General features: G+C 48.7%; 8 protein-coding genes across 8 annotated transcripts; 3 read left to right on the top strand and 5 right to left on the bottom strand.

Annotated features, from left to right (window-relative positions):
- Nucleotides 1–13: 13 nt before the first annotated feature.
- CONPUDRAFT_118007 (uncharacterized protein) lies at nt 14–1,445 on the bottom strand (the record flags this gene model as incomplete). The annotated part of the gene is made up of 3 exons (XM_007766619.1): nt 1,133–1,445; nt 1,072–1,079; nt 14–1,021 (listed from the first exon to the last, which is right to left on the bottom strand). The coding sequence occupies exon 3, from the start codon at nt 953–955 to the stop codon at nt 14–16; it is 942 nt and encodes a 313-aa protein (XP_007764809.1). The 5' UTR covers nt 956–1,021; nt 1,072–1,079; nt 1,133–1,445.
- A 293-nt stretch (nt 1,446–1,738) lies between these two features.
- Nucleotides 1,739–6,439, bottom strand: CONPUDRAFT_118003 (uncharacterized protein). The gene is made up of 16 exons (XM_007766618.1): nt 6,199–6,439; nt 6,119–6,151; nt 6,009–6,066; nt 5,402–5,948; nt 4,880–5,336; nt 4,709–4,832; nt 4,623–4,657; nt 4,486–4,576; nt 4,284–4,432; nt 4,031–4,233; nt 3,452–3,980; nt 3,382–3,401; nt 3,155–3,329; nt 2,103–3,103; nt 2,011–2,049; nt 1,739–1,831 (listed from the first exon to the last, which is right to left on the bottom strand). The coding sequence occupies exons 1-14, from the start codon at nt 6,310–6,312 to the stop codon at nt 2,894–2,896; spliced, it is 2,745 nt and encodes a 914-aa protein (XP_007764808.1). The 5' UTR covers nt 6,313–6,439; the 3' UTR covers nt 1,739–1,831; nt 2,011–2,049; nt 2,103–2,893.
- A 163-nt stretch (nt 6,440–6,602) lies between these two features.
- Nucleotides 6,603–9,788, bottom strand: CONPUDRAFT_118001 (glycoside hydrolase family 31 protein). The gene is made up of 12 exons (XM_007766617.1): nt 9,519–9,788; nt 9,011–9,469; nt 8,743–8,963; nt 8,660–8,697; nt 8,455–8,613; nt 8,298–8,392; nt 8,043–8,248; nt 7,806–7,987; nt 7,746–7,755; nt 7,581–7,697; nt 7,348–7,527; nt 6,603–7,296 (listed from the first exon to the last, which is right to left on the bottom strand). Exons 1-12 carry the CDS (start codon nt 9,664–9,666, stop codon nt 6,688–6,690), a joined length of 2,424 nt encoding a protein of 807 aa, XP_007764807.1. The 5' UTR covers nt 9,667–9,788; the 3' UTR covers nt 6,603–6,687.
- Nucleotides 9,789–10,232: 444 nt separating this feature from the next.
- CONPUDRAFT_117998 (tryptophan synthase beta subunit-like PLP-dependent enzyme) lies at nt 10,233–11,960 on the top strand. The gene is made up of 7 exons (XM_007766616.1): nt 10,233–10,351; nt 10,403–10,701; nt 10,750–10,922; nt 10,972–11,280; nt 11,331–11,611; nt 11,671–11,885; nt 11,945–11,960. The coding sequence occupies exons 1-5, from the start codon at nt 10,247–10,249 to the stop codon at nt 11,579–11,581; spliced, it is 1,137 nt and encodes a 378-aa protein (XP_007764806.1). The 5' UTR covers nt 10,233–10,246; the 3' UTR covers nt 11,582–11,611; nt 11,671–11,885; nt 11,945–11,960.
- A 457-nt stretch (nt 11,961–12,417) lies between these two features.
- Nucleotides 12,418–14,669, bottom strand: CONPUDRAFT_135071 (glutamate decarboxylase; the record flags this gene model as incomplete). The annotated part of the gene is made up of 10 exons (XM_007766615.1): nt 12,418–12,724; nt 12,780–12,806; nt 12,857–12,941; nt 12,996–13,108; nt 13,163–13,617; nt 13,672–14,121; nt 14,172–14,275; nt 14,324–14,508; nt 14,566–14,601; nt 14,655–14,669. The coding sequence occupies 10 exons, from the start codon at nt 14,667–14,669 to the stop codon at nt 12,566–12,568; spliced, it is 1,629 nt and encodes a 542-aa protein (XP_007764805.1). The 3' UTR covers nt 12,418–12,565.
- Nucleotides 14,670–16,171: 1,502 nt separating this feature from the next.
- On the top strand, nt 16,172–17,954 carry CONPUDRAFT_141916 (uncharacterized protein; the record flags this gene model as incomplete). Its single annotated transcript, XM_007766614.1, has 5 exons — nt 16,172–16,361; nt 16,424–16,545; nt 16,596–16,851; nt 16,899–17,128; nt 17,191–17,954. The coding sequence occupies 5 exons, from the start codon at nt 16,172–16,174 to the stop codon at nt 17,944–17,946; spliced, it is 1,554 nt and encodes a 517-aa protein (XP_007764804.1). The 3' UTR covers nt 17,947–17,954.
- Nucleotides 17,955–17,988: 34 nt separating this feature from the next.
- CONPUDRAFT_98179 (alpha beta-hydrolase) lies at nt 17,989–20,716 on the bottom strand. Its single transcript, XM_007766613.1, has 6 exons — nt 20,582–20,716; nt 20,240–20,522; nt 19,099–20,182; nt 18,995–19,042; nt 18,582–18,945; nt 17,989–18,531 (listed from the first exon to the last, which is right to left on the bottom strand). Exons 1-6 carry the CDS (start codon nt 20,651–20,653, stop codon nt 18,331–18,333), a joined length of 2,052 nt encoding a protein of 683 aa, XP_007764803.1. The 5' UTR covers nt 20,654–20,716; the 3' UTR covers nt 17,989–18,330.
- Nucleotides 20,717–21,736: 1,020 nt separating this feature from the next.
- On the top strand, nt 21,737–24,807 carry CONPUDRAFT_49261 (OPT oligopeptide transporter; the record flags this gene model as incomplete). The annotated part of the gene is made up of 18 exons (XM_007765954.1): nt 21,737–21,821; nt 21,876–21,970; nt 22,025–22,234; nt 22,288–22,441; nt 22,498–22,520; nt 22,590–22,830; nt 22,883–23,042; nt 23,102–23,251; nt 23,302–23,453; nt 23,506–23,591; nt 23,639–23,741; nt 23,795–23,863; nt 23,916–23,975; nt 24,031–24,143; nt 24,205–24,275; nt 24,334–24,401; nt 24,451–24,537; nt 24,590–24,807. Coding segments are annotated over 18 exons (2,145 nt in total), but the record flags the coding sequence as incomplete, so codon positions are not given.
- Nucleotides 24,808–24,932: the final 125 nt, after the last annotated feature.

The raw sequence follows: 24,932 nt of genomic DNA, 5'->3' as shown, positions 1-24,932 counted from the left end.
CCATTTAAAAACTTCAAGAACCTTCGTACAAAGATGGCGGTAAATCATGAAACTCCCACTCTCCTAAATATTCATCCCACTCATCAGAGTCATTGGCTTGCCCGGCTGACGCCTCCAGATTGTCTTCGTTGGCTGTCATTAAACCTACATCTAAGGGAGCAAGTTCCTGCTGCTGGGGTAGATGAGGACCAATGTCGGCCCGCAATGTGGTTTGCTCTGATGTCAAGGCCTTTGGGGAAGGTATGCCGTTTAAAGGCGGCTTCAGAGCCTGGAAAGAACCAGGGACAACGGAAACACCCGCAATAGTGACCAGGTAATCGCAGGATGCCTGTAGGGAAACAGAGCTAAATACGACAGATAAACGGCGAATGAGGGTGGGTTCATCTTCAGCTGTGGTAGAGGATTTCATGATGCCACCAGAAGTTTGACCTGGGAGCCCTTCCAGATATCGGCGTCGACCAGTCCGAGTCAGAAATATACGTGCATTGATCTGATTAGCCCATGTAAGCCCCAAGGTGGCCTCCTTCAAATTCTCGCCAGGCAGAGTGTCTGCTCTACTAAACCAGCGAGACTGTTCGCTGTAACTGAGTTCCCCCGGCTCATGCGACATCCCTCTTTCGATGACGTCAACAACTTCGTTCAGGACTACCACTGCGATGCTGTACTTGTTCGCTGCAGCATGGAGACGATGTGCTATCTCTGCGATACCTTTTGAACGTTCGACAAGAGTGCATGTGCTCGTCTTACTTGAGGTGTGGAATAGTTCGGCAAGCGCATCAATTATCAGCAGCTTCACTGGACTTGCACTGTGGAGGCCTTGTTCCGCAAACTGGGGGAAGATATCCTCCAGCACGTAAAGGAGTCTTTCAAGGGTGGGGGTAGGGATCGTGTGGACTGAGGACAGACTACAAGAGGATGAAGCCAGGAGAGGATGGTTTTCGAGAATTTGTTGCATGCGAGAGGTCGCAAGTTTTGAAGCTATCGGCAAGTAGCATGTAGAGCCCGCCAAGCCACCCTTTTCCTTAGGAAGCTGAACTGTCAAGGACAGCTGCAGAGCGATTTGTGTCTTACCCGCGGCGCTGAACACATTTGAACATGATGGAACGCATTGTGAGCAAAGTGACAGGTTTACCTCTCTCCAACTATCTCCCACATCATTCCAGTGCGTACTCCCCCGCCAAGCAGCTTGTCCAGCTCCATATCACCAGTTGTAAAGGTTTCGCATTCGCCTAGAGAAAGGTCTTGCAACGTGGATAGAGTATGCCGATGGGCTTTGCAGACAAGCTCGATGATGGTCTCCATATCTCTGGGTGCAAGCTTGCATGCCCTAGATAAATCTTCGGGTGATGATAGCAGGAGCTGGGAGACATCGCCTATTTTGCCTGACTCTCCGAGGTCATTGACTTGGAGAGATCACGCTTGAAAGGGCTAGACCTTTTGCGAGTGCAGCCTTCTGCTCCTTGGAAAGTGTTGTAAGGGTGGAAAGCTGATTATATTTCATCTTGATGTCTTTGATTCTTGCTCATTCACTGAGCATGTAAGGATAGGATGCAATAGTCACAAAATGCCCTTGGTGAGGCCGGTGAGGGTCAACCAGGATCTGGGCTAAGCTCATGAGCGAGCAGACTGTGCAGACCTAATAGTTGTTTGCTCCTATTTACAACTAGTGTCCTGGTTGAACAAAGTAGATGATGAGCTTCAAAGTTACATGCCTAGACCCCCCCACTCCGATGTTGACGTTGTGTCGCTCTCGAGGTCCATTGTTTATCCCATCAAATGTGAATGGGGAAAATGTACAAGCACACTGAATTCTCTCGACAGACTGCAAAAGGTGAATGTCTACCTTTAGATTCATTCGCGTACATACGAGGCTCCATGCACTAGTTGAAGTGCAAGCCACCTCCCTCACAGCTCGCAGGTACAGTCTAAGACTACGAGCTATTTCCACTCCTCAAGTCCTTATCTCTCTTTCCCCGTTTGCCTTAAGAATTCTTGATTGATCTCTCGCAGCATCTTCATAGGCATGTGGCCCGAGCCGAACAGACTTGGGTAAGCTTCCCCATTTTCCTCCTTGGGTTGGCCAAGTTATGTATAGGGTTCAGGGCGGATACCAGTGCTATATGTCTAAGTGTACTGCACGATCTCAGCGAACTACCCAGAGTTTGAAGGAGCATGTCAACACCAGCCACTTGGAGCGACAACCTCTCCCATGCCCTGCACAAGGTCATTCTTGCCTTGCATGCTACACTGCATCCTGCACGCTCACAATGGTTGTGTAGGGTGTGAGTACATGTTCCTTGCAAGAGATATTCAAAGACATCTCAATGAAACCCATCCCGATGGTTATCAAGTGAAGACTGTGTGTCTACCAACCAGACCAGCTGTCCCAGCCCCGGTCCCTTTGTCGCAACTGGCTGAAAAGGCTGCCGTCTCGCTTCATGCCATTAATTTGACTGCCTTCCCTTCTCATCATCCAAGTCATGACAATGAATTTGAAGAAATAGCAAAGCAGAAGCAGAGAACACTTGTTGGTCAAATCATGGAAGAAGACGAAGAAGATCTGGTTTTGCCCGATATCCCTAGCGGCAACAAGCACATTCCTCGGCCGCCTGCCCGCGTTAAGATCGACGTTTCAAGAAGGCGGACCTATCCGCTACGCCCACATCTTCACCCGCCTTGAAGACCTCTCTTCATCAATGCCCTTGTAATCTACACTTTTTTAGCATACTTTACCATATGTAATATCGGGGAGGCAAAGAGGGTGCGACGTTTTTGAAGCTCCATTGCGGGAATCGAAAACAACAAATAGTCCCATCCTAATCCAACTCCTTATATTGACACTAATGAATAGAAACGAGGAGGGACATCACTCGATATGTGTAGTCCGTGACCATCAAGTTCTCTCTGGCCGTTGACCCCTAGGTGTTAGGAAGCCTACCACGCTCGTCATGGCTTCAGAAATTGGTCGCTGCTGGGCCTGTGCGTGTTTCACATAGAACAACCGGACGTTGGTCGCGTTCCATATTCCAAGTGGCGACATCCCGCGAACGTAGATGTCTCCCCAAATCAGGGACGTTAGCCATATCACCGACGCATCCGACCACTGTCAATAGTGTAATGAGACCTGCCCCGGATTCAGATGATTATAACTTACGACAAAGTGCCTAGGGTAAAGAGGAGGCGTGGCCGGTAGAACATTTGACAGATCGACGGTCCTTAAGAAGTCGGTGATAGCCCCCGTAGTAGCAGCCTTTTGACGCCCTGCTTGCAGGTTTTGGACTTTGTGGAGTAGCTCAGATATCACTAGCATGACGACATCCAGTGGCAATCTTTAGAAAGCCGGTCAATTGAGCACGTCAAAATCGCCCAGGATGAACCTACCCTTGCTGCCATGATGTCACCTGAAAGGATACCGTTAGAATAAGTGATTGATGGAGACCATGCATCATACCCATTCCTGAGTGGGGACGAAGCCATTTCTTCCAACACTCGCCGCAGACACCGCTGTGCCTGCCTCATCCACTGATATAGATCTTCTCGCTCTCATTTTTCCTTTGACTTTTTCTGAAGGACCTGTCGTTGGTGGAGATATCTCTGAAGTGGGGGACATCAATGGTCGAGTTACCTCTGCTGCGCCAGTAGTCCCAGTTGCCTCGTCTTCCTGGTCTTCTTCGTCATCCACAGCAAAGACGGTCTCAGCGGCGCTGCCAAGCGCTTGATCGCTTTCTGTTCGAAGAAGCCTTGCCTTCTCTTCGTGCGCACCCTCAACCTGGCCCAACCCTTTGCCTCCCTGTGATTGCTGTTCATCTCTGTGAGTTTGCTCTTCTTTGAGGGTCCGACTGCGCTGGATGTCACGTAGACCACGTGCTAACGTAAATGTTCCGAGGTCCTCAAATGTCTTGTGAGCCGAGAGGATAGCATATAGTAGATGGGGGTTTTCGGTAAGATGATGAGATATGATTGAGTTAAACATCTCTAGCCTGCATGGAAAACGTTATTGGTGACCCTGATGACAAAGAAAACGGCTTACAGGAAAAACAGCAGTCGTGGGTGGCTTTCGTCTGAAAGAAGGAAGTGAGGATTAGAGAAGGATGCAAAGAGTTGCATAAGCCTCGTAGAAGAGATGACCGATAGATTTTTAAAATACGGTGCCGCGTTCGATAGAGAAATGATCAAGGCTGGATACAGTGAGTTGAGAGTACCGGAAGTGGTTGCCACTATGGAGTAGATAGCCTGCGAATTTTTTATTAAAGGGAAGCTCGAGAAAGGAGAAACGCGCTGACAATTATCATGAAATCGGCTGTGGTTCCAGGTGTTGCCCATTTGGATGGCACCTGTATCTTCATGGCTGAACTCAGCCTCGAGCCAAATGCAGGCTCAGCAGACAAAGTTTGGATGATGTATGATATCGCTCTGCACATTCCGTGTTGCTCTAATGTGACCCTTCAGTTGCTGCATGATGACTGATAGATACATCTAACTCACGAGGTTTGTCCTTGATGTCGAGCGAATAGCAAAGAAGGTATCCCAGGATATCGTTGGCATGATCGGAATCCAATACAAATGCTCGGAATTTCTACCAAAGGTCAATGAATGGTCTGTTCGGGTTAAAGGCGACTGACCTTGTTCAGCTCAATGAGTTTCCAGAACAAGATAACTGATAACCGTCAGTGCAAATAGGTGGGCATATTTCAGTATGACACCGCACCAGTGTCAGGGACATATGGCAGCGATTTCCTGGATCCAGGAAGTAAGTTGTTGACAATCCCAAGTTGTTGTGCCCATATAGTAGTGAGGCCGTTTAAGATGAAAACGAAGTCTTGAGAACGGTGCTGACAGGAACGTTAGCGAATGTTGTCAACGGTCACACATAACCTACGAGCTTGGCCAAGAAGTATCGGAACGCATTGGTTTGAGCCGTGGGTGCAGCTTCGTCGGTACCAGTGACAATGTCTCTCGCTGGTCCGCTCTGGAAGTCCAGTAAGGCGCACAACGTCTCTAAGCACATGCTAATAAGAATCATCCTGGAGTCTTCGCCTTTGAAAACAAGATGATTGTAGGGTAGCTTGCCGGCCACGTTTCCTATTGATATGTTCTGCTCCGATGTAGTGTTCAACGCAGTATTCATCAACGAGCAAAGGAGCGTCAGAACGTCCCGCCGACGCATCTTTCTGACGATATGAAGGCTATAAAAGGATGGCTTGTTAAACAGTGCGGACGGGGGGACATAAATCTGCCGAGACAAGAGCACGAGTAACAGCCTTAAAACCTCGACCTTGTTTGAATCGTATTGTGCGTTAGGACCTTGGTCAGTGGTAGATCCCACACCCTTCTCCCTTTTGAATACACGTTTAGTATAGCCCTGATTATAAAACCTGGGTTATGCGTAAGAAATGCTTACCAAATTACATAGTTGATCTTATAATGGTCGACTTGTATCTTCGACGGTAGGGTAAATCCGCAGCAGAACAGAAGGTCCATGATGCACCCGAAGAGTTTCTCTCCCAACGAAGGTAGGGTCTTCTTCAGCTTGGAGGTACCTTTCGAAGGGGAAGGGGAAGCCAGCGCTGTATGGGCTGGATCGTCGCCATTGTCACTATCATCATCATCCTCAATGACAAATTGTGCAGCGTCATCCGGTGCTAGGTTGTTCTGGTCTTCGTTGACCTCCACCTTTTTCCACAGGATCTCGAGCTCGAAAGCGTTCGATTCCCCTTGAACTTCAAACACCGCAGGCAGTACTCTCTGCAGAACGCGGAGACTGTTGAGCACTTCCTTGGTTGTGTTCCGTTCCGATGTGCCAACTTTCATGAAGGAGGATGCATACGAAGTTAAGGTAGGATTGGAAGTGGGAAATGTATGGTCGGACACAAGATTGAACAACCGAGATGTCGTGACGCGAATGAGCATTGCTACGTTCTCAGGTGCTTCGAGCAATGCCCGGCGTACTGCAAGGGCACAGTGACAGTAAGCATGCGCCTCAAGGTCGTTGTATGAGTTTCGCTGACCGTCTTGAGACGTAATCAATGAGAATACATCTGAAGGTGTATCAAACAGCGTGAAATACTGTTGAGATAGGTCATGCATTTAAGCCCCTGGATTGCGAAGGGGAACGTACTTGATCCCAATAAGCGTCTGTTTCAGATATATTCTGGAGCGTGTAAGAGAGTTTGGGTATCTACGAAGCTATTGACGTACCCTTGTGCTGAAAAGCTTGGATATCCCGTCTGGTTTACTTCGAAATGCTAACTTGGCCTCATCCGACAAGAGTCCGAACGGCGCAGTGAGCTTCTGCGGAAATTTGGCAAACATAGTGAAGGGCGAGTGTGAGACGATGAATGCGTCTGCACAGCAAACGGAGATGCAAGCTGGGGAGAGATGTAGATCTGTTGACAGGCAACTCTATTCCAATTTGTTGAACGGCTCAGAGTCTAAAGCCAGACGCACTGACCATGTATTACAAGCCAAGACAAATCGAAGCAATCAACATAGCTCTTGCAGAGCACAGCCACTGGTCGTCAACTCCGCGGTCCGAAGCTCTCCCAAAGGGCCGCGAACAAGTGGTGAACAACCCGCCACGCTCAAGAGCACTGGCACAACGAGGTTTAGACGCAATATTTACTAGTAATACTACAGCAGAATTATACACGTTCAACTTCGACCATAGCATGGAGCAACGGTTGGTACTTAGTAACGGATATTCACCTCCTTGGCTCCTCCTTCAACATCGACTTTCACCCCAATGCCACCGTCCAGATGGGTGGTTGATCCACCGCTCACCTGGAGACCACGCATGCCTTCCTTGTATATAACGATAGAGGACACAGTGACAGATTCATTTGCTATCAAGACGTTGATGGCGCCTTCAGATGCCTCTACCTCCAATCCTTGAGCTGTCTTCCCATTCCCGTCTGGGAGATACACTGTCGCGCTTTTGGGACCAAACAAATGAACTTCTAGGTTCACGTTCAGGCGGTAATCTGGCTGCTTCATGCCGGTGGGTCCGAGACAAACGATTGATCCTTCTCTCACCCATACCGGGATTTCATCCAAAGGAACGACTTCTCTGACCCAGGTAGGGCCTTGCAGAGTGCGCTCCGGATGGAAATAAGAGGTCCATCTGCCGGCAGGTAGGTAGTACTCTGTTTCTTCTCCTATGGGTACGAAAACAGGTGCCACAAGCAACGATGGCCCAAGCATGTATTGCCTATCCAGGTAGTGCGTCGTCCGGTCTTCAGAAAACTCCAGGAACATCGCTCGCATCAAGGGATGCCCAGTATCATGAGTTTGGATCGCCTTGCACGCAAAGATGGTCAGCAATGCCTTGAGATAGCATTATCTAATCACCTCCGTGTAGATGTAAGGCATTAACCTATGCTTTGCATCGACGAACTTAGCCATGGTCTTCGCAGCATCTTCGCCATAGTTCCAAGGAACCCGATAGGATGACGAGCCATGAAGACGTGAATGGGTTGAGAAAAGTCCGAAAGCCACCCATCGCTGATAAATCTCAGGAGGGGGGTGTCCCTGAAGATTTTTTCGTTATATCCCATCCTTTCCAAATGATTATGCCCGATTACCTCGAAACCCCCAATATCATGCGAGGCAAATCCGAAGCCTGACACAGTAAGACTGAGAGCGCCCCGCAAAGCTTCTGCCATAGCCTCGAACGTAGACTCGCAGTCTCCACCCCAGTGCTAACGTAGGTCAGATGTAGATGCCGGGTACTACAGCGGAGAACGTACCACCGGGAATCTACAGGGACTCCATCAGAACACGCCTAATAGGGGTTAGATTCAGCGCACCTCTGGCCCCCAGCTGCAGACGCTCTTGCGAATACAAGAGCTTCACCCTTGCCAAAATGGTTTTGAAGAAGCTCGAATACCATCTGGTTATAAAGCACCGCATATGTGTTGTGCATTCTCATGGGATCCGACTCATCGAAGTATTTGATGTTTGCATGAGGAATGCGTTCGCCAAAATCGGTCTATACGCGCTCAATATTAGATCATAGTGGAAAACCGTAATCTAGTTTGACCAACCTTGAATGTGTCAACACCCAGCTCAACAAGCGCTGATAGTTTATCACAGTACCACTTGCGAGCTGCGGGGTTGGTGATATCTACAACAGCGAGTCCTGGCTGCCATAAATCCCATTGCCACGGTGTACCATCGGACCGCTTGATAAGATAACCACCTTCCACTCCCTCCTGAAAGACAGGAGAAAGTTGGGAGATGTACGGGTTTACTGTTGGAGAAAGTCAACGAATGTTCAGTGATACCTTCGTTGGACGTACTCCACAAACAAACTTTGACGTTGTATTTCTCCTTGATCTCGGCTAGGTATGCCTTTGGGTCAGGGAAGTTTTCAGGGTCAAATGTAAATGAGCACCTAGTTTGTGGCATCAGATTATTTGAAGGATTATGTATTTAGCAACAAACAAATATACTGACCACTCATATTGTTTCATCCAAAAACAGTCCAAGTGGAATACGCGAACGTTACAATCGCGATCTTTCATACCTTGGAGAAAGCCAGAGACAGTCGTGTTTGAGTACGACGTCAAGAAGGACGTGGTCAACCAAAGTCCGAAAGACCAAGCGGGGAGAAGACTGAGAAGCCGTTAGTATTGGCCATGATATTTCCAATGACTCTTACGCCGGTCTCCCAGTCATCCGTGTATATCGCTCAAGAATCTGACTGGCATCAGCAAAGGGTAGGAAAACAAACACGTCACTCACTTGAAGGGGTGTTTCACCGTAGATCACAAAATACTCTAGACTCTCTCCGGCCACACTAACACCAACGCGGCTGACCTTCTCACTTCCAACCTCGACCTCGACTTCGCCCGGATGGTTGATAAATATACCGTAGTTGCGATTTGTGATGTAGAAAGGCACACATTTATACGCCTGCTCACTAGAGGTCCCACCGTCTTGATTCCAGAGACTGACAGACTGACCTGAACTCTGCATTACTAAAATGTATGAAAAGCCAGATATGGCTTACCGTTCTTAACGAATGCTCCAAATTGTTCACCGAGACCATATATGAGCTCTCCAGGAGACAAGTTCAGTTCTGAGTGGACGTAACGGACTGTTTCGGAGAGTGTAACTGGACTAGGGTTAGAACTTGGGTCCAGCGTTAGGCAGGAGCTGTTGGCAGCAGTTCCCAGTGTCCATCTGCTCGGGACGTCGTAGATTGCTTGGTGCTTTGGTCCGACAAAGGTGAGTGTGCGACTGGTGTCCTTGAAAGTGATTGTGTATGGATTTTCCGTGATCGTTGCCGTCAAGCCACCGGTGCTTATCGCCGAACATCCTTTAGCTTTACTTGTGGAGAAGTTGGGCGTAGCAGGGACGTCAGGAAACAATGGAATGGAGGGGTTTTTCTCAGCATGTTTGAAGTGGTCAATTCTGATTCCAATCACGCCTTCAGTAGGAGAATGGACCTTGACGGAAAGCAGTGGTCCTAGAAGATACCGCATCAGACTATGCAAATTGGAGAGATATTATTATACCTCCTAACGTGTCTCCACGGTGTCGAATAGGTTTTGTTGACACATGCAAACTATAACCCGTTTGGTCCTGTGTAATGTCAGTGACCTGGAGCCCATAAGAGGCTTTGACGCCGCTTTTCAGAAGCCAAAAACCGTCGTTGAACTTCATCCCAATGTGCAAAAAAAGGGTTGTAGTTTAAAGCAGGTAACAGGTTGCTGCTTGCGCTTTAAATTGTACCCAGCAGGTAGGTTTGCGATAACATGACCCTTGTCGGCTCGCTGACGGACCGCTGAGTCGGGCCGAAATAGATCCGCCAGCAACTGGCAGGGGGAGAAACGGGAAGCAAGGCTTGATGCAGCCGAGAACAAGGTACTATACAGCTGAACCACCTACCGGACACGTTCTCGCTCGATCCTTGTCTATTGTGCCAGTGGTTGCCTTGTACATGCAGGACTCTAGGTCCAACAACGTCGCGTCCTGTTTTGTCACGTGAAATGATTTTATACCCCGCACTCATGAATAAATAATATGGTTACCGATGATCGATAAACGTTGAGTCGGGTCAAAGTGAATCCGATAGCGCCGATACAGCAGACTACTGATTAGCAACGCTTTGATGGGGCTGTCCATTGGCTGACCAAGCCACATATTTGTTAGACATATATACGTTCCGACTCGACAACCACTTCAGTCACTCACTTGTTTCACGGACGGTTCACCTAGTAAATCGCTTCAGCTTCACTCTCAAATGACGGATTCCACTGCACCAAACCGATTATGGCGTGAGACGCCGCTTGTGCCATCCCATCACATCTCGGAGATCCTGAATCGTTCGGCGTATTTGAAACTTGACGTATGATCGATCCATCTTCCGGGAATCTTCAGCTGAATACGTCATCGGCAGATGTTCCAACCCTCTCAATCGTTCAAATATCGTGGCATCTCTCACTTCGGGCAGAAGATGAAAGAGATTCATGGACCGTCCGCTCACTTTGTCATTGCCTCGAGTGGAAATGCAGGGCTAGCTGCCGCGATGACCGCCAAGGATCTGGGATTGCGATGTACCGTGTACCTTCATGAAGGCGTGTCTGAAGAAACGCAGGCAGCATTGCGCCGCCAAAAAGCGGAAGTTATAATTGTTGGCAAGGTTTACCTGGACTCTTTGCAAGCCATGCGGAACGATATGAAGAAAGACCCACATGCGTAGGTGTGCATGGCTGAGTGAATCGTTCTCTGATGTAATGAAGGCAGCGTCACTGTCCCAGCCTACGACGACCCATTGATCTGGGAAGGGCATGCGTCCATGATCCAAGAAATTCGAGAACAGCTTGTTGCAAAGCCCGATGTTATATTCTGTAGTGTAGGTGGCGGTGGTCTCCTAGGAGGCGTGCTGACTGGGTGCAGGAACGCCGGGTGGGACGATAGTAAGCGACGCTGCCGCAGGACGGACACGACACTGACCTTCTCTGCCAGTACCCATTGTTGCCATTGAGACTCATGGCTCAAACTGCTTCTATCAAACGATGGCTGTGAACACAGATAATTTCGGTCTTGGGAACCTCCCGAAGGCAGAGGATGCCCCATACGACGTGATAAGAGATGAAACATACAATCTCAACCTGGCCCACCTTCACAACATCAACTCATGTGTCGCATCTCTAGGAGCCACTTCGCCAGCAGCCGGAATAGTACGCTTGGCACTGGATCGGACTGGGAACGGTCGTGTTAAGTGCGTTACGATCGCGGATGACATGACAATGTGGGCTTCCAAGTCCTTTGCAGGCAAGTCAGGGTACCATGTCCCTCATCGTGTGTGCTAACGCGTGACTTAGACGACCACAAGATCATGGCGGAGTTATCCTGTGCAGCTACCCTCGCACCCGCTTATAATAAGGCAGTGTTTGACTTCATTCTGCCCGACACCGACGGTAGAGATCAAAATATTGTTTTCGTCGTATGCGGAGGCATCAAGGTATCTGTGGATGAGATGGTGACTTGGAACTTGCAGATGAAGGCGGCTGCAAAGAAAGAACCTGAGTGGAAAGTTACGTGTAACGGGCGGGACTTAAACACGCCAAAGTAGAGTCGAGGACAGTAAATCTAGAAGGAAAGCCTGCTTACGGCAATCATTTATAATGCAAGTGGGGAGAAAGACTAATCAAAGCAACGGACCGATCGTCAATGCGGCCTTGAGGGGTGTACTGAACGTACAGGAACCAATACTCTCCTCACCACCACTTGAACCATCCGACTGACGAAGACGCTGACGAATCGCTCTGAGTTTCCCTCATTTGTTCGACACGCTCCCTTTGCTGGCGACGGATAAGCTTCTCCGCTTTGATTCTTTCCAGCTCTTCTCGCACAGCGCTCGACTCTGTCGGTAATCGCTTGATTTTATGTCAGCCCACAACGAACACAATAAGCCAGTCGTGTTGAAAAGACTTACACTATGAAAGCGATCTGAGGACGGGAAGAGGTGGTCCTTGTACTAAACAGAGGTTATGAGTGGTGTTCAGCTTACAAGACGGGTTTGAACCTACAGGAAGAACGTGGTTATGGTACCACTCTGGATCTCCAAAATGCAGCAGTGCAACAACGGGAACAAACAAGTAAAGCGAGAACTTAAATATCTCTAGGTTGGGTCCTGCCATTTCTGCAGACTCCACCAGATGGAAGACAATTGGTGCTAGACCGCTAGTCTCACCAGTGAAAGAGCTGAAGCTGTTTGAAGTCTCTAATAAACTTAATTGCATAACCGTGGCAAGGCGTTATATCCTGAGCCACGTGAGTTACACGTGACCCTAATAATTTTGCGTATCATATTTATCAAATAATTAATATAGAAGATAGTGAACTTGCGATTGACTTGCAAACGCCGACCCTCTCATACTACACTTACATGCTCTATCTGATAGGAAACCATAATTGATACGGAGTAAATTGGAGACCATATACGATCAGGCTGAATATAGTACAATATTCGAACGTGTACAATTTTACAATTACATCGACGTTATGTCTAACTCCGCCGAACGCTTGTGGTTTACTTTGTTACATTTAGCTCCACTTAGCACTGCTTCGCGTATGTGCCAGACGACTTGGATCCAGAGCCTTCGTCCAGCTTGCCAGAGGTGTGATGGGATGAGCGATGATGATTCTGCGCCCCAAGCATATCGAGTGCATGAGTCGACGAAGATTTGTCCACCAAATCTTGAGTGATTTGCACCTATCAAACCATTAGTAAGACACATGTATGAACCCTTAGCACATCCGAAGCTTACAATGTCGGATACAAGCTGGTCAATGAGCTGATATGATGTCAGCAGAAGAAAACTGCAGGACATCAATCGATACGTACAGCTTCGGTCATATTCTCGCGAACCACCACCCGCAAAATCTCGACATGTTCCAGATCAGGGGCGAGTTCGTAATTAGGCACAATCCTATGAGAAAATATTATTCAAAAATGTAACTGAATTACAGTCACAATGACGTACCAGCCCTTCACGCGAAGCAAAGTCTGGACCCATTTCTGCTGGACCTCAGGGTATTGCTGTTTGAAATCGTCTTTGAAGCGGAAGGAAACAACTGGCAACCCCTCTGTGTAATTCTAAGAAGAAAAATGTCAAGAATGGAATGCTGTTGCGATGGGGTTAACGATTACCTCAACATTTTCCTCGTCAAGTCCCAAAGTCACTTGAGTTCCTTGGACAAGCGCCGTACTCTTGAGCCTGTGAATGTCACTTAGGACTTGATACCACCCCGTCCGCTCCAAAGCGCGCGAGAGCACTCGCGCATTTCTCAGATCATCGAGGGCAACAGCACGGTAACCCTCAAAGCCGAGGTGGAGGAAATTGAAATACTGGGCGATAATAGGTGCAGCCGGACGGGAGAAGTTGAGTGAGAACGAGTACTCGACTGAGCCAAGGTAGTGCAATTCAAAGATGAGGTCTTTCGGGAGGTGATCTTTAGAGCGCCAGACGACCCAGCCAACGCCAACATACGAAAGGCCAAACTTGTGGCCAGAAGCGTTGATAGATACAACACGCGGGAGCTTGAAGTCCCATAATAACTTGGGATGCGCGAACGGCGCAATGAAAGCACCCGAGGCACCATCCACTGAATTACCATTGGGTAAGCCTAGATGGCAGATAACTAGATTAAAAGACGAACCGTGAATGGGAATATTGAGCCCTGTCTTGGCTTCATACTCGTCGAGGAGGTCGGACATTTCCTTGACCGGTTCATAGTGGCCGGTGTAAGTACTGCCGAGGATAACGAAGACACCGATCGTGTTTTCGTCAACCACCTCCATAGCTTTTTTGGTATCCAGACGGTATTTACTTTCCTCGCTCACGGGCACCAAACGACACTCAACCTCAAAGTAGCGGGCAAACTTCTCGAGAGCAACTTGAGCATTGGCACCCATGATGATGTTGGGGCCCGGTTCGTGGATAGATTTTCCCTCGGCCTTGCGACGTTCTTGCCAGCGACGTTTCATCGCAAGACCACCGAGCTGGATAGCTTCGGAGGAACCAGTCGTGGCGGACCCAATAGCCTGCTGAGTAGATGGGGCGTGCCAAAGATCGGCCAGAATGGAGACGCAGCGAGTGTGAATCATTTCTAGCATTTTTTGTGAACATCGCTCAAAAGACAGGTTTTTATTCACTTACGGGTCATTGGATACTCATCCTGATCGATCAAGTTCTTGGACATGTTCTCCACCATGAGCTTTGTACCAGGCTCGGGCATCCAAGTATGAACAAAAGAAGCTAGGCTATGCTGAGAGTAAGCAACGACGTTACTACGCAGTCAACGTACTTACTTTAAGCTGGGGTTACCATCGAGGGAAAGCTCATCATGGATGAGCTGATAAGCGTCCTCAGCGTCGGTGCCCGTGGAAGGGAGGTGGTATTTGGGAATAGAGGCTGTGCCATAGCGAGCACCGTAAGGATGGTGGATTTTGTTAGGATCAGACTTGGTAAGTTGGTGGTGATGATTCTTCTTGTCCTAGACACATCCTTGAGTTTTCGATAGGGGCCAGATAGCTTCAGCGTGTAGACTGACCTTAGACTCTTTGATGAGTGTGTCGGGGTTGATATGCTGATATGTGTGTGAGTGTTATGCCTGAGAGGAGGCCTTAAAGGATTGGTCACCTTTGACAAAGCCATACTGCAGAGCGATGGAAGCGAGAAAAGTGTCTAGTGAAAGATGATTTGAAGGGATGCTTTAGATTCTGAATGGTTAAATACGGAGAAACAGGGGGTGCCATTACATGCTCGATGACCTTCAATGACGTCGGGACCGTAGGTGGAGTGCTAAGAATAGATGCGTTACGTAAATACGTTCCTTAAAGATCGCCTTTTCTGTGGGCCCCGGCCTGAGTCGTGATAGGCCGTGATGCATGATGGAAGCAGCGGCGTGGGCTATGCTTGGACAGACTAGAACTGAACTCATTTAATACAAGGCTTCGACGTGCACATGTGTCCATCCCGAGCTCAGAGCTACCGCAGCTGGATCCCTGATAAAAATACAACGTACCCTGTTGTCTCTTGTCAGGAATAGACGTGGAGTACGAATTGTTGCCATCTTATTATTAGCTCCTTTGTCCGCAGCTGGGATCAAGCGGTTGGTGCTCGATCGTGCGCGCGGACAATCGTCATAGGACATCAGCTCTTGTCTGAATGTATTCAGAGGCCCCTCACCATGACATGAATTTGCCCACGCTACCTCGTTGCAGCAGTGTGTTTCCAGCTAGAGAAGGCAACCGGAGGCAACCAGCAGACAATGACCGGTTTTCTAGAAACGAATCCACCAGGAAGCTGTCAGAATCCATGCAACGTAGCCACACTAAGTACCAGTGTAGCCACTATCAGATGTCACTGCAGGCAACGCGGGATTTTCCCGTCACAAATAATGACTGGAAGGGGTGTAGGATTGTTAAAATGTTTCGATCACCACTTAGTCGGGAAAAAGGCGGTGAAAAGGGTTACATTTTTATGCCTTTTTGCATGGAAAATGACACCTGTCAGCAAAAAGTATAACTTTTTGACCTCTAAAAAAATTTAAACTCCTGTTTTTCTGTGTTTGAGTGGCAATGCACACTCTGTTTCTGGACAGGTGTCATGCAAAAAGGTATCGAAAATGTAAACTTTTCCACCGCTCTTTTCCCAACTAATAGTGATCGAAACATTATAACAATTCTACGCCTCTTCGTGTCATTATTTGTGACGGGAAAATCCCGTTTTGCCTGCAGTGTATGCGAGTGCTGCGGACCACGTTGTTTCACTTAGCACCTCCATCTCCTGGTCAGTATAATGAGCAGATCAGGACTAATAGATAAGGCATATATGACTCGAAGAGATATCATTGCAAGTATATTATAAGTACCCATCGATCGATGGTGCTTAGAAAGGAAGCAAAAGAAGATGACTCGGAGTCGTATGTACCAGTAAAGTACTCGGCAATTCAGCCCGCTCAAATGACAAACACACGCAAATTTCTCGGTCGCGTCTTTGACGCGTTTGAACCTCATGCGCACGCCCTGAGCGTAACAGCACACAAGCGCTAGTTCTCATTATTTGTGTAATCTATAAGTTGGTAATACTCTATTCTAACGGTTTCATAGCCCTGACGCAACCTTGCCTGCAATAAGCACCCAAATCCAGCATAGATGGCCAATAGCACGCTGAGTCGATCGCCATCTCACCTCCTTGCGCCAACCCCTTCCACGCCGATATATACTATAGATGCCAAAGACAAGTCATACAGGCATCAGTACTCCAATATTTACTTTACGCGTCTCGCAATGCTTCGAGGTGCGGTGGAGGAACGTGCAAAAAATAAATGGAAGGACGTGGATGGTGAGTTTGCCTGCCCATACTCGCATGCCACTTGCATCTTGACAATCTCATGGCCATCGAAGGCAGCCCTCTGTTCGTCGAACGCGTCCTAGATGTTGTCAAGTCTCAACTATGCTGGATAATTGGGACCGTTTACATTGACATGCCACTAAAACCGAATGTTCTCGAAGACCTTAGCCGCAACGTTCGTCTTCTTTATCCCGCACAAATCTGTCTGCTCAATATTCCTCATAGCATTCTATTCCCGCCCCTAACCCAAGGGAAAAGTTCTATTCTTCGAATGACAGCGTGATGATAGAGGACTCATCCGGTCGCATTAAGCTCGTCGGCGCAGCAGTCACTAAAAGTCGTCTGGTGACGGGAGTCATTGTGGCTGCACTGGGCATGGAAACTGACAAAGGAGATTTTGAAGTCGTCGATCTATGCTTTGCTGATTTGGCACCATTCGCTGAAGAAGCACCCTCAAACGATGAAACTATGGATGTGGATGGTAGGTCCTTGTACACCCGCTGATTATCTAAAACTAATATCTGTTAGACTCGTCACAACCTGATGAGTATGTGGCAGCCATATCAGGACTGTCTTTCGGCTCCCCCGTTTCTGCAGACTCCCAGATACAAATGCTTGTCGAATTCTTATCCGGAGAGGCGGGCGAACCAGAAGACCAAGAGCTAGCGTCGAGCATATCGCGCCTGGTTGTTGCGGGGAACTCCCTAATAAGGTTAACTGAATCTGAGGACGACGACGAAGAGGAGCTTAAACCGAAGGTTTGCCGGCCACTACTACACTCTCCTTCCGTGGCATATTTCTAAAACAATATTGTCAACAGCGGCGATATGGTGCTCCTGCAGAAGCGACTTTTACTCCACACCCCAATCACCTACTTTCCGAGCATCTTGCAGATCTGACGACTTTCCTCCCCGTGCATATCCTTCCTGGACCAGACGATCCTTCAGGAAGCATTCTCCCTCAACAGCCGTTCCCGCGTGCTATGTTTGGCGAGGCAGCCGGTTTCGATACCTTCCGGTGTGAGACTAATCCCGTATGGCTACGTGTTGGGAGCGGTCTCGATCCTCCAGAGCATGATGATGATGAACCATCGACATCAAAAGTTGCGGGTAACACGGTGCGCAGTTTCCTCGTGTCATCGGGCCAGCCCATCCTGGATATGTACAAGTATCTTCCTACACCCCCCTCGACTCTGGTTACAATGGCCGCCTCTACTTTGAAATGGCGACATATGGCTCCTACTGCTCCAGACACACTGTGGTGTCACCCTTTCCGGGAAAAGGATCCTTTTGTACTGCGGCAGACCCCAGACGTATATATCATTGGCAATATGCCCCAGTTTGGTACGACGCTGGTCTACGCAGGGGACAAAACCGAAGGCCGGACAACCGAAGATCGCCCTTGCAGAGTCGTCTTAGTGCCCAGCTTCCTCGAAACTGGTGTCCTGGTGCTTGTGAACTTGCGGTCCTTGGCCGTCCGATGCGTGCAATTTGGGGGGCCTGACATGAGGTCGTCTAAGCCCAAGATCAAGCCTGAAGAGGAAGACATTGAACAAGCCATCACGTCGAATGAATAGCATAGGTCCATCGTATAAATTTGTTCAGTCGACATTCCCGCTTTTTAGTGATCTACATATGTTGCAATCATCGGCCGTTTGGAGCTATGTAGAAGGATGACGATGCATAATGCACAATGATAGTGAATGTCTATCATATGCTTGCTTTGTACTGCAATTAAGGTAAGGTGGGAGAGGCGTTGCACATCCCATCTCCCGTACCGTCTCAGGATACTATCGAACTGGAGGAAAGGCATGGATCACGGGAATTTGGTTTCGCTGTGATGAACTCTAGTCACCGAATACGGTAGAAATCTTTGTGCGCATCCTTGACCATCCCCACGCACTCTGTTAAGCCTTCAAGGTAGTAACTTCCTGATACATCTTGCAAGATATACGCCCAAATTATGGCTTAGGAGACAATAGCCACTCCTCATACCACCTTTGCTCCTCGACAAGCGCATCCACGATGGTCCTTGCTTGGCGCCAACCATGTCCCTCGCCCTCGTACTCAACGAGCTTGACTTTAGTCTGATCTTTGATGGCCTGCTTGATGGCTTGCGACTGCTTGGGGGGTACGACTTTGTCGTCTTTGCCTTGCAGTATCTATGGCACACATTAGCTGCCTTAGTTCATATGTGATAGGCGGTACGCACCAAAAGAGGCTTCACGATGTTCTTCGCCTCCTCAACCGGCGAGCGCGATTTGTATAGCTCTTCCGAAGTACCTCCGAGGAGTTTCTCCATGTATCTCAGCTCAAACTTGTGGGTGTCTTGAGCAAGCTCCACAAAATCAGATATGCCATACGACGACACGCCGGTGGTGAATGCTGTCGGATCGTGGGCGGTCTTGTCAAAGTTGAGCGACATCGCCGCTAGTACTGTATACCCTCCGGCCGATCCACCACGGACAGCGACGCGTCTTCCGTCAATGAGGGAGTGAGGAGCATCAGCCAACGCCCGCGGAGCAGCAATCGAGTCACGGACGTCGACAATACCCCACCTTCCCGCCAGGCGTTGACTGAACGATAATTAGCATCAGAACTCTTCCGCACACTGAGGATGCCTACATATATTTCCGCCCGTAGCCAGAGGATCCACCGTAGTTAACATCCAGCCTAAGCAAACGTGGCTTCAATCATTCATCCACTGAGACGATTGAAGTCCAACCTACCAAGCATATCCTCTACTGGTCCAGTACTGCGTCATCCAGCTCAGTGTCTGGTACGTTGCTGACGTGGGTCCGCCGTGAAGGTTAACAATGCAAGGAGGTTTCTCTCCCTCGATGCTTGACCCACTGTACCGCGGGTTCTTAGGACCGTAATATACCGCGTATACTGGGTCGTTTGAACCCTGGCTGTAGAGCGCCTTGGGCTTAGGCAACGAGATGTACTCGGAGCTAAGACTTGTTCCGCCCTCCTTAGCCTTAGAGATGATCTCGAAAGTTGGCTCACCCACAGAGCCTCCAGAACTCGCAGCTGGAGTAAGCGTGCAAAGAACAACACCACCGTCCGCGTCGGCGCGCTTGCCAGAGAAAACGATGACTTGTGGGGCAACAGCATGGACCATATCAACAACAGTGAATGGCGAACCAGTGAGCTCTATGGGTGGCTTGGGCGAGGCAGACGCGAGGTTGACAGAGTAAAGTATGTTCCGGCCATCTCGCATTGCTGCAAACAATGCAGTTGACCCGTCTTGGTCCAGGAGCGCGTAAGGCTTGTAGCTAAGCGACCATGCAGGAGCACCGAAGTCCTCGTCGACGGGTTTCGGGAACACTGCTCCAGCGGTCTTTGTCTTAACAGAGAACACCCAAGGATTCTGGAAACCGGATTTGTCAGAAGTGAAGATGAGCTTCTCATTGGATGCCCAAGTTGGGTATGAGACACTAATGTCTTCGGCATCCCTGTCGCTGTAGTCTTTGCCAGCAACGACGGTGCTGTTGCTGAGAACGATAGTGTCTTTCTCAACTGAGACGTCGGCAACCCAGATTTGTGATCCTTCCCAAGGCATATCAGGATGATTCCATTGCTCCCAAGCCAGCTTCCTGCCGTTTGGAGAGAAGCACGGGGAGGTGTAAAAATCAGCGCCAGAGACCAAGTGAGTTACAGTTTTGGAGGCGGTATTGATAACGCAGAGTGTGTTGACCACGTCTTGCGGAGCTGCATGACCAGGCTCGGTATGATCCTCAAGGATGGAGACCAGTAAATGGGGGTGGGTCGGAGTCACAGCAAAGTTCGCGAAGCGGTGGAATGGATTTTCTGCATCGGCGATCATGAATTAGCGATCAACTTGTTTGCCCGGTCAACCCAGCTCACCCGGAGTGACAGGTTCAGGTTCTGAGGCGCTATCACTCTTCAAGCTTTTATGGTATAATCTGTTGTCCGAGAAGTTGGAGAAGTATAACGTATCGTCATGAACGATGGCGGACGCTCCTCCGTACTCGTGAACAGCGGTACGAGCACTCCACGGAGAGTTGATCACATCATCATTGGTCTTGGTGTTGACAATGACATAGCGTCCCTTTTCCGCTGGCCTGAGCTCGACGTGGTATACGGTTGACTTGATTGGATCGACGATCACATCGAGGATGGCTTTGCTCTGGGAGACACTCAGCGGTGAATGACAGAGGTCTAGTTCAAGTTGAAAAGAATGCGTACGCTCTGAGCAACAGTCTCCGCGTTAATGTCAGACTTCCATGTGCCGTACGGTGCTCTTTCCTGACCAGACATAGCCGATAACGAGCTGAAGCCTCGAAAGGGGCGACTGGAACAAGCTGGGCGCCATCTGCAGCTAATTCGAGAAGATCCTATAAACGGCGCAGGAGAGCATATGGCACCCGCCCGTCGGACGGGCGACGCGGACGCCAAACGGCAGACGGCCCGAAATCCTAACATACAAATCCGCAAACACTCCCGCCTCGAGACGCGTCAAACTGAACACAACCAGTTTGGTTCAGCAACTATCGTGACTCGTATCTTCGATGTCACTATACACGAAAACGATGCCAGGTTTACGCTTTTACAATGGGCTTGGGGACAGGGTCCTGACCCGAGTCTAACATCTGGGTCAAAAACTGATAGAGATTCCCTTGTCGGTCTCTGCAACGGATGGCTACTAGTATTGAAATCTCGAACGCTCAAAATCATACCTCTACGTGACCTAATTTTTGGCAATGTGCAGACTAGAGAACTGCTGTTGGCATTGGTTCAACCTTAAATTAGCTCTGAGCGCTTTTGCTGGGTTTCTACCTTGGGAGCTGGACTACTGCTTAGGGGGAGCTCAGAATCATGGTGGCGGCCAACTCATCTTGAGAGAAGCTATCTTTCCTCAAATTCTCCTTATCTGCTTTGCCAGATAACTGGTCATCTGCATCAAGAAGCCCGGTCACAGTTACAGGTCCCTTGCTCTGAATCTGTAATGCTTATCGGTCAGTCTAATTCAGTTCTCCCTAGTCGCATATGTGATCTTCACGCTTATCTGTCTGCAGCTGTTCGTGGGCGTCCCTTTAAGATATATTTGGAGGGTAGTATCAATGCTTAAATGTCCGTCTTTCATGGCCTTGAACGTTGGTTGTATTCCCACCATGGAAGACCTATCAACCTCTTCGCCTGCGCCGATCAAAGAAGATGCTTTCCTCACACCGACAAAGGAGTGCTCATATGATGGGAAGTCGCATGACAGTTTGCCATGTGAAGCCGGGGTCGCGTTGCAAGACACCGCCAATGTCATTCATGGTGCTGAGGACATTGCTGTACAAGTCAGTCTTGACTCATGACGTTCTGAATCAGCCCTATTGACTGTTGGGGCTTGATCAGATCATTTCAGCAGAGGACGACCCTTCATTACCAGCGTTAACTTTTCGGTTCTGGTTTCTAGGTATTGGGCTATCAACCTTTGGTTCGTCACAATACGACAACCCGAGTCCCCCCGTCTGCTAACCTCCATCGTTAGGTTCAGTCTTATCAGAGATTTATTTCTGGAAGCCGCAAAATACAACAGTTTCAGCTCTCTTCGTTCTCATCATTGCGTATGTTCTAGGTGTTGCAGTAAGTCTGAAAGTTCTCCACAAGCATTCATTTAGACTCACACAGCGCATCTAGATGCATTGGGTTATACCATACAGATCTAGAGGGTTCTGGAGCTATCTAAATCCAGGTCCTTTTAACATCAAGGAGCATACGTGCATTACCATCATGGCATCTACTGCGTCCACGACTGCGAATGCGGTCGGCATAATTGCGACGCTGAATCTCTTCTATAATGTTCAGTTAAATCCCGGTACAGCTATGTTCCAGACGTTTGCCTCGCAGGTAAACTCCGCTTGATTTCTCGTGGCTCAGGATGAAGTCTAACTCATCCCTAGCTAATCGGATACGGATTCGCTGGAATACTGAGAAACCTACTTGTATGGCCGACTTATGCACTATACCCCAGCGCTCTTCCATCGATCTCTCTCTTGCAATCTATGCATTTTGGTGGGATGCTGAATCGGAAGAAGATGAAGTATTTCTGGATAGGTAGAATATCCTTCCACTCTTCACGAGGTTGATGGTAATATCTGATGACCTTGCAGTTTTCACAGCAATATTCTGCTGGGTTCGTGCAGCCAGTAGCCCCGATGTCTCATGTATTAAGCTCAGTGCTCATGCATCCGTATAACACTAGGAAATCGTGCCAACATGGATGTTTCCGCTCTTAACTGCATTCTCTGTCATTTGTCTAGCCGATAATGGTCGATCACCTTTTGTTCGTAACCTTTTTGGCGCTGGGTCTTCCAACGAAGGGCTAGGCTTGCTTTCATTTGGCTTTGATTGGTCCTTGATCACGCAAGCTTATCCATTGTACTGGCCGCTGCAGACTCAGGTTTCATCCTGGATCGGAATAGCCATATGCTATGCTTTAATGAGTGAGTTCTCGTTTTATTCACTTCTTTAAGGAAATTAATTCTAGCTTGTCAGCGGGATGCTATTACAACGACGTCTTCGAGGGGTACTCACGAGGGATTCCCTTCATGTCGACGGCACTTTTCAGTGGAAACGGTTCTTCGTATGACCAAAGCGCCATTCTCAATTCCGAAAATCAGCTCGATCCCGAGAAGTACGCACAGATAGGACCACCGTAAGAGCTCATCCAACTGCTTCCAATGACAATGGGTCTCATTTCTGCATGAATTCAAGATATATGAGCGCGACGTATGCAATCTCGCTCCTTGTGAGCTATGGCTCCACTGGCGCTGCCTTCTCCCATATCATGCTCTGGCATTGGCGGCAGTTGTGGGAGGCTTTTCGGGGCTTCAACTTCCTCCGATCGAAGCAGGATTTTGACGAGTAAGATGTGTTCCAGTCCCGGTTCTCAACAGCTCTTGATATCTTTTGAGTGTACACTTTCAGAAGATGAAGGTTTACCCCGAAGTACCGCAGTCATGGTACTGCGCCCTTTTTGCAGTCTCACTGGCACTAGCCATCGGATTGGCATACTCCGACGTTCACACTCTGCCGTGGTGGTCGGTCATTGTATTCACCATCATTGGTTAAGATCTCTCACTTGCACATATGTCGTATTTACTGATCAACGTCGCTAGCTTTCATCCTTGCCGTCATCCTAGGGTTTATCGACGCTGTGACAGGCTTTTTACTTCCGACAGATGGTATTGTCCAAGTTATTGCTGTAAGCGGACAATCGTAATGAGTGTCGGTTTTTCTGATTGCTTCCAGGCCTATGTTCATCCTCAGCAGCCCGTCCAGAACATGTATGCAAAACTGTATGGCTATAGTACGGGGTATCAGACCTTGTACATGCTCTCCGACCTCAAGCTAGGTATGAATCAGCCTTTGAACTTGTAAGTAGTTGTTTGGCTGAGGATTTTCTAGGACAATACGCCAAAGTACCACCGCGCGCAACATTTATTGCTCAACTAAGCGGTACTATCATTGGCGCAAGTGAGTGATCAGGATTGATGCTGAAGAGCACTTGCATATAGTCCATTCCTAGTCTTCAATTACATTCTGTACATGTCCATTGTCGACCAACACCGGCAGGACCTCATCAATCGTACGTCTTGCAGTTGGCACTTCCGACAACGATAATAATGTGTGAGGCCTGGCAGCAATTGGGACGCGCATATGGTCTGGCTGGAATTCGCAAGAGATCAACTCCGCAGCCATCACTTGGGGTGCACTGTCGGCAGAGTTGTACAGCCCGGGAAAGACATACTTCCAGGTGAATTGCTTAGGTTGCCTTTCTGTTAGTCTCCTTAGCGACTGACTTGAATGCTGCAAAGATACCAATGGGACTCCTTTACGGATTCTTGGCACCATTTCCTTTTTACTTCCTGCATCGCTTGTTCCCAAAGTATGTAGCTCACAATGCACCGCCCGGCACTCATCCAATCATGGTGTATCAGACAAAGGATCTGGTCATACCTGAATATGCCAATTATCTTCACGTATATGGGCTGGCTGCCGTATTCCGTAAACGGTGAGGATATTTGTCCTGATTTCTTGCTTTATTACTCAGAAACATATAGGCATGTGGTGGCCAGGGTTCCTGATAGGCCTGTTCACCCAGTGGTGGGTACGCACACGGAAGCCACACTGGTACAGGAAATATAACTGTCAGTTTGATCGTTCTTGACTTTGTCCCTCGACGCTCACGCTTGATTAAAGACCTGACCTCGGCGGCTCTGGATGGAGGAACCTCCATCATATACTTTGTCCTGAATTTTGCGGTTTTCGGTGCTGGCGGAAATGAAGCAAACTTCCCTATATGGTGGGGCAATCCTGACCCTAATGTCATGAGCGTTGGTGAGTACCTTTGTTGGAAGGGGATGGATGGAAAGATCTTGACCAGAAGTCCAGATCACTGCATGTTGAGCAGTGCATAAATCCTTTGAATCCTTGGCAGCATTAGCAGAAGTAATACCAGTAAATACACGTTGTTGTTATTATTCCCGTGTCCTTGAATGCACTACTACATGTGCAGGCAAGCCAACAACAGGCTAGCCAATTG

This window comes from Coniophora puteana (genome assembly GCF_000271625.1).
Source record: "Coniophora puteana RWD-64-598 SS2 unplaced genomic scaffold CONPUscaffold_2, whole genome shotgun sequence".
Taxonomy (NCBI): Eukaryota; Fungi; Basidiomycota; class Agaricomycetes; order Boletales; family Coniophoraceae; genus Coniophora; species Coniophora puteana.
The sequence above is the reverse complement of the archived record's forward strand: the minus strand, read 5'-3'. Positions and strand labels throughout refer to the sequence as shown.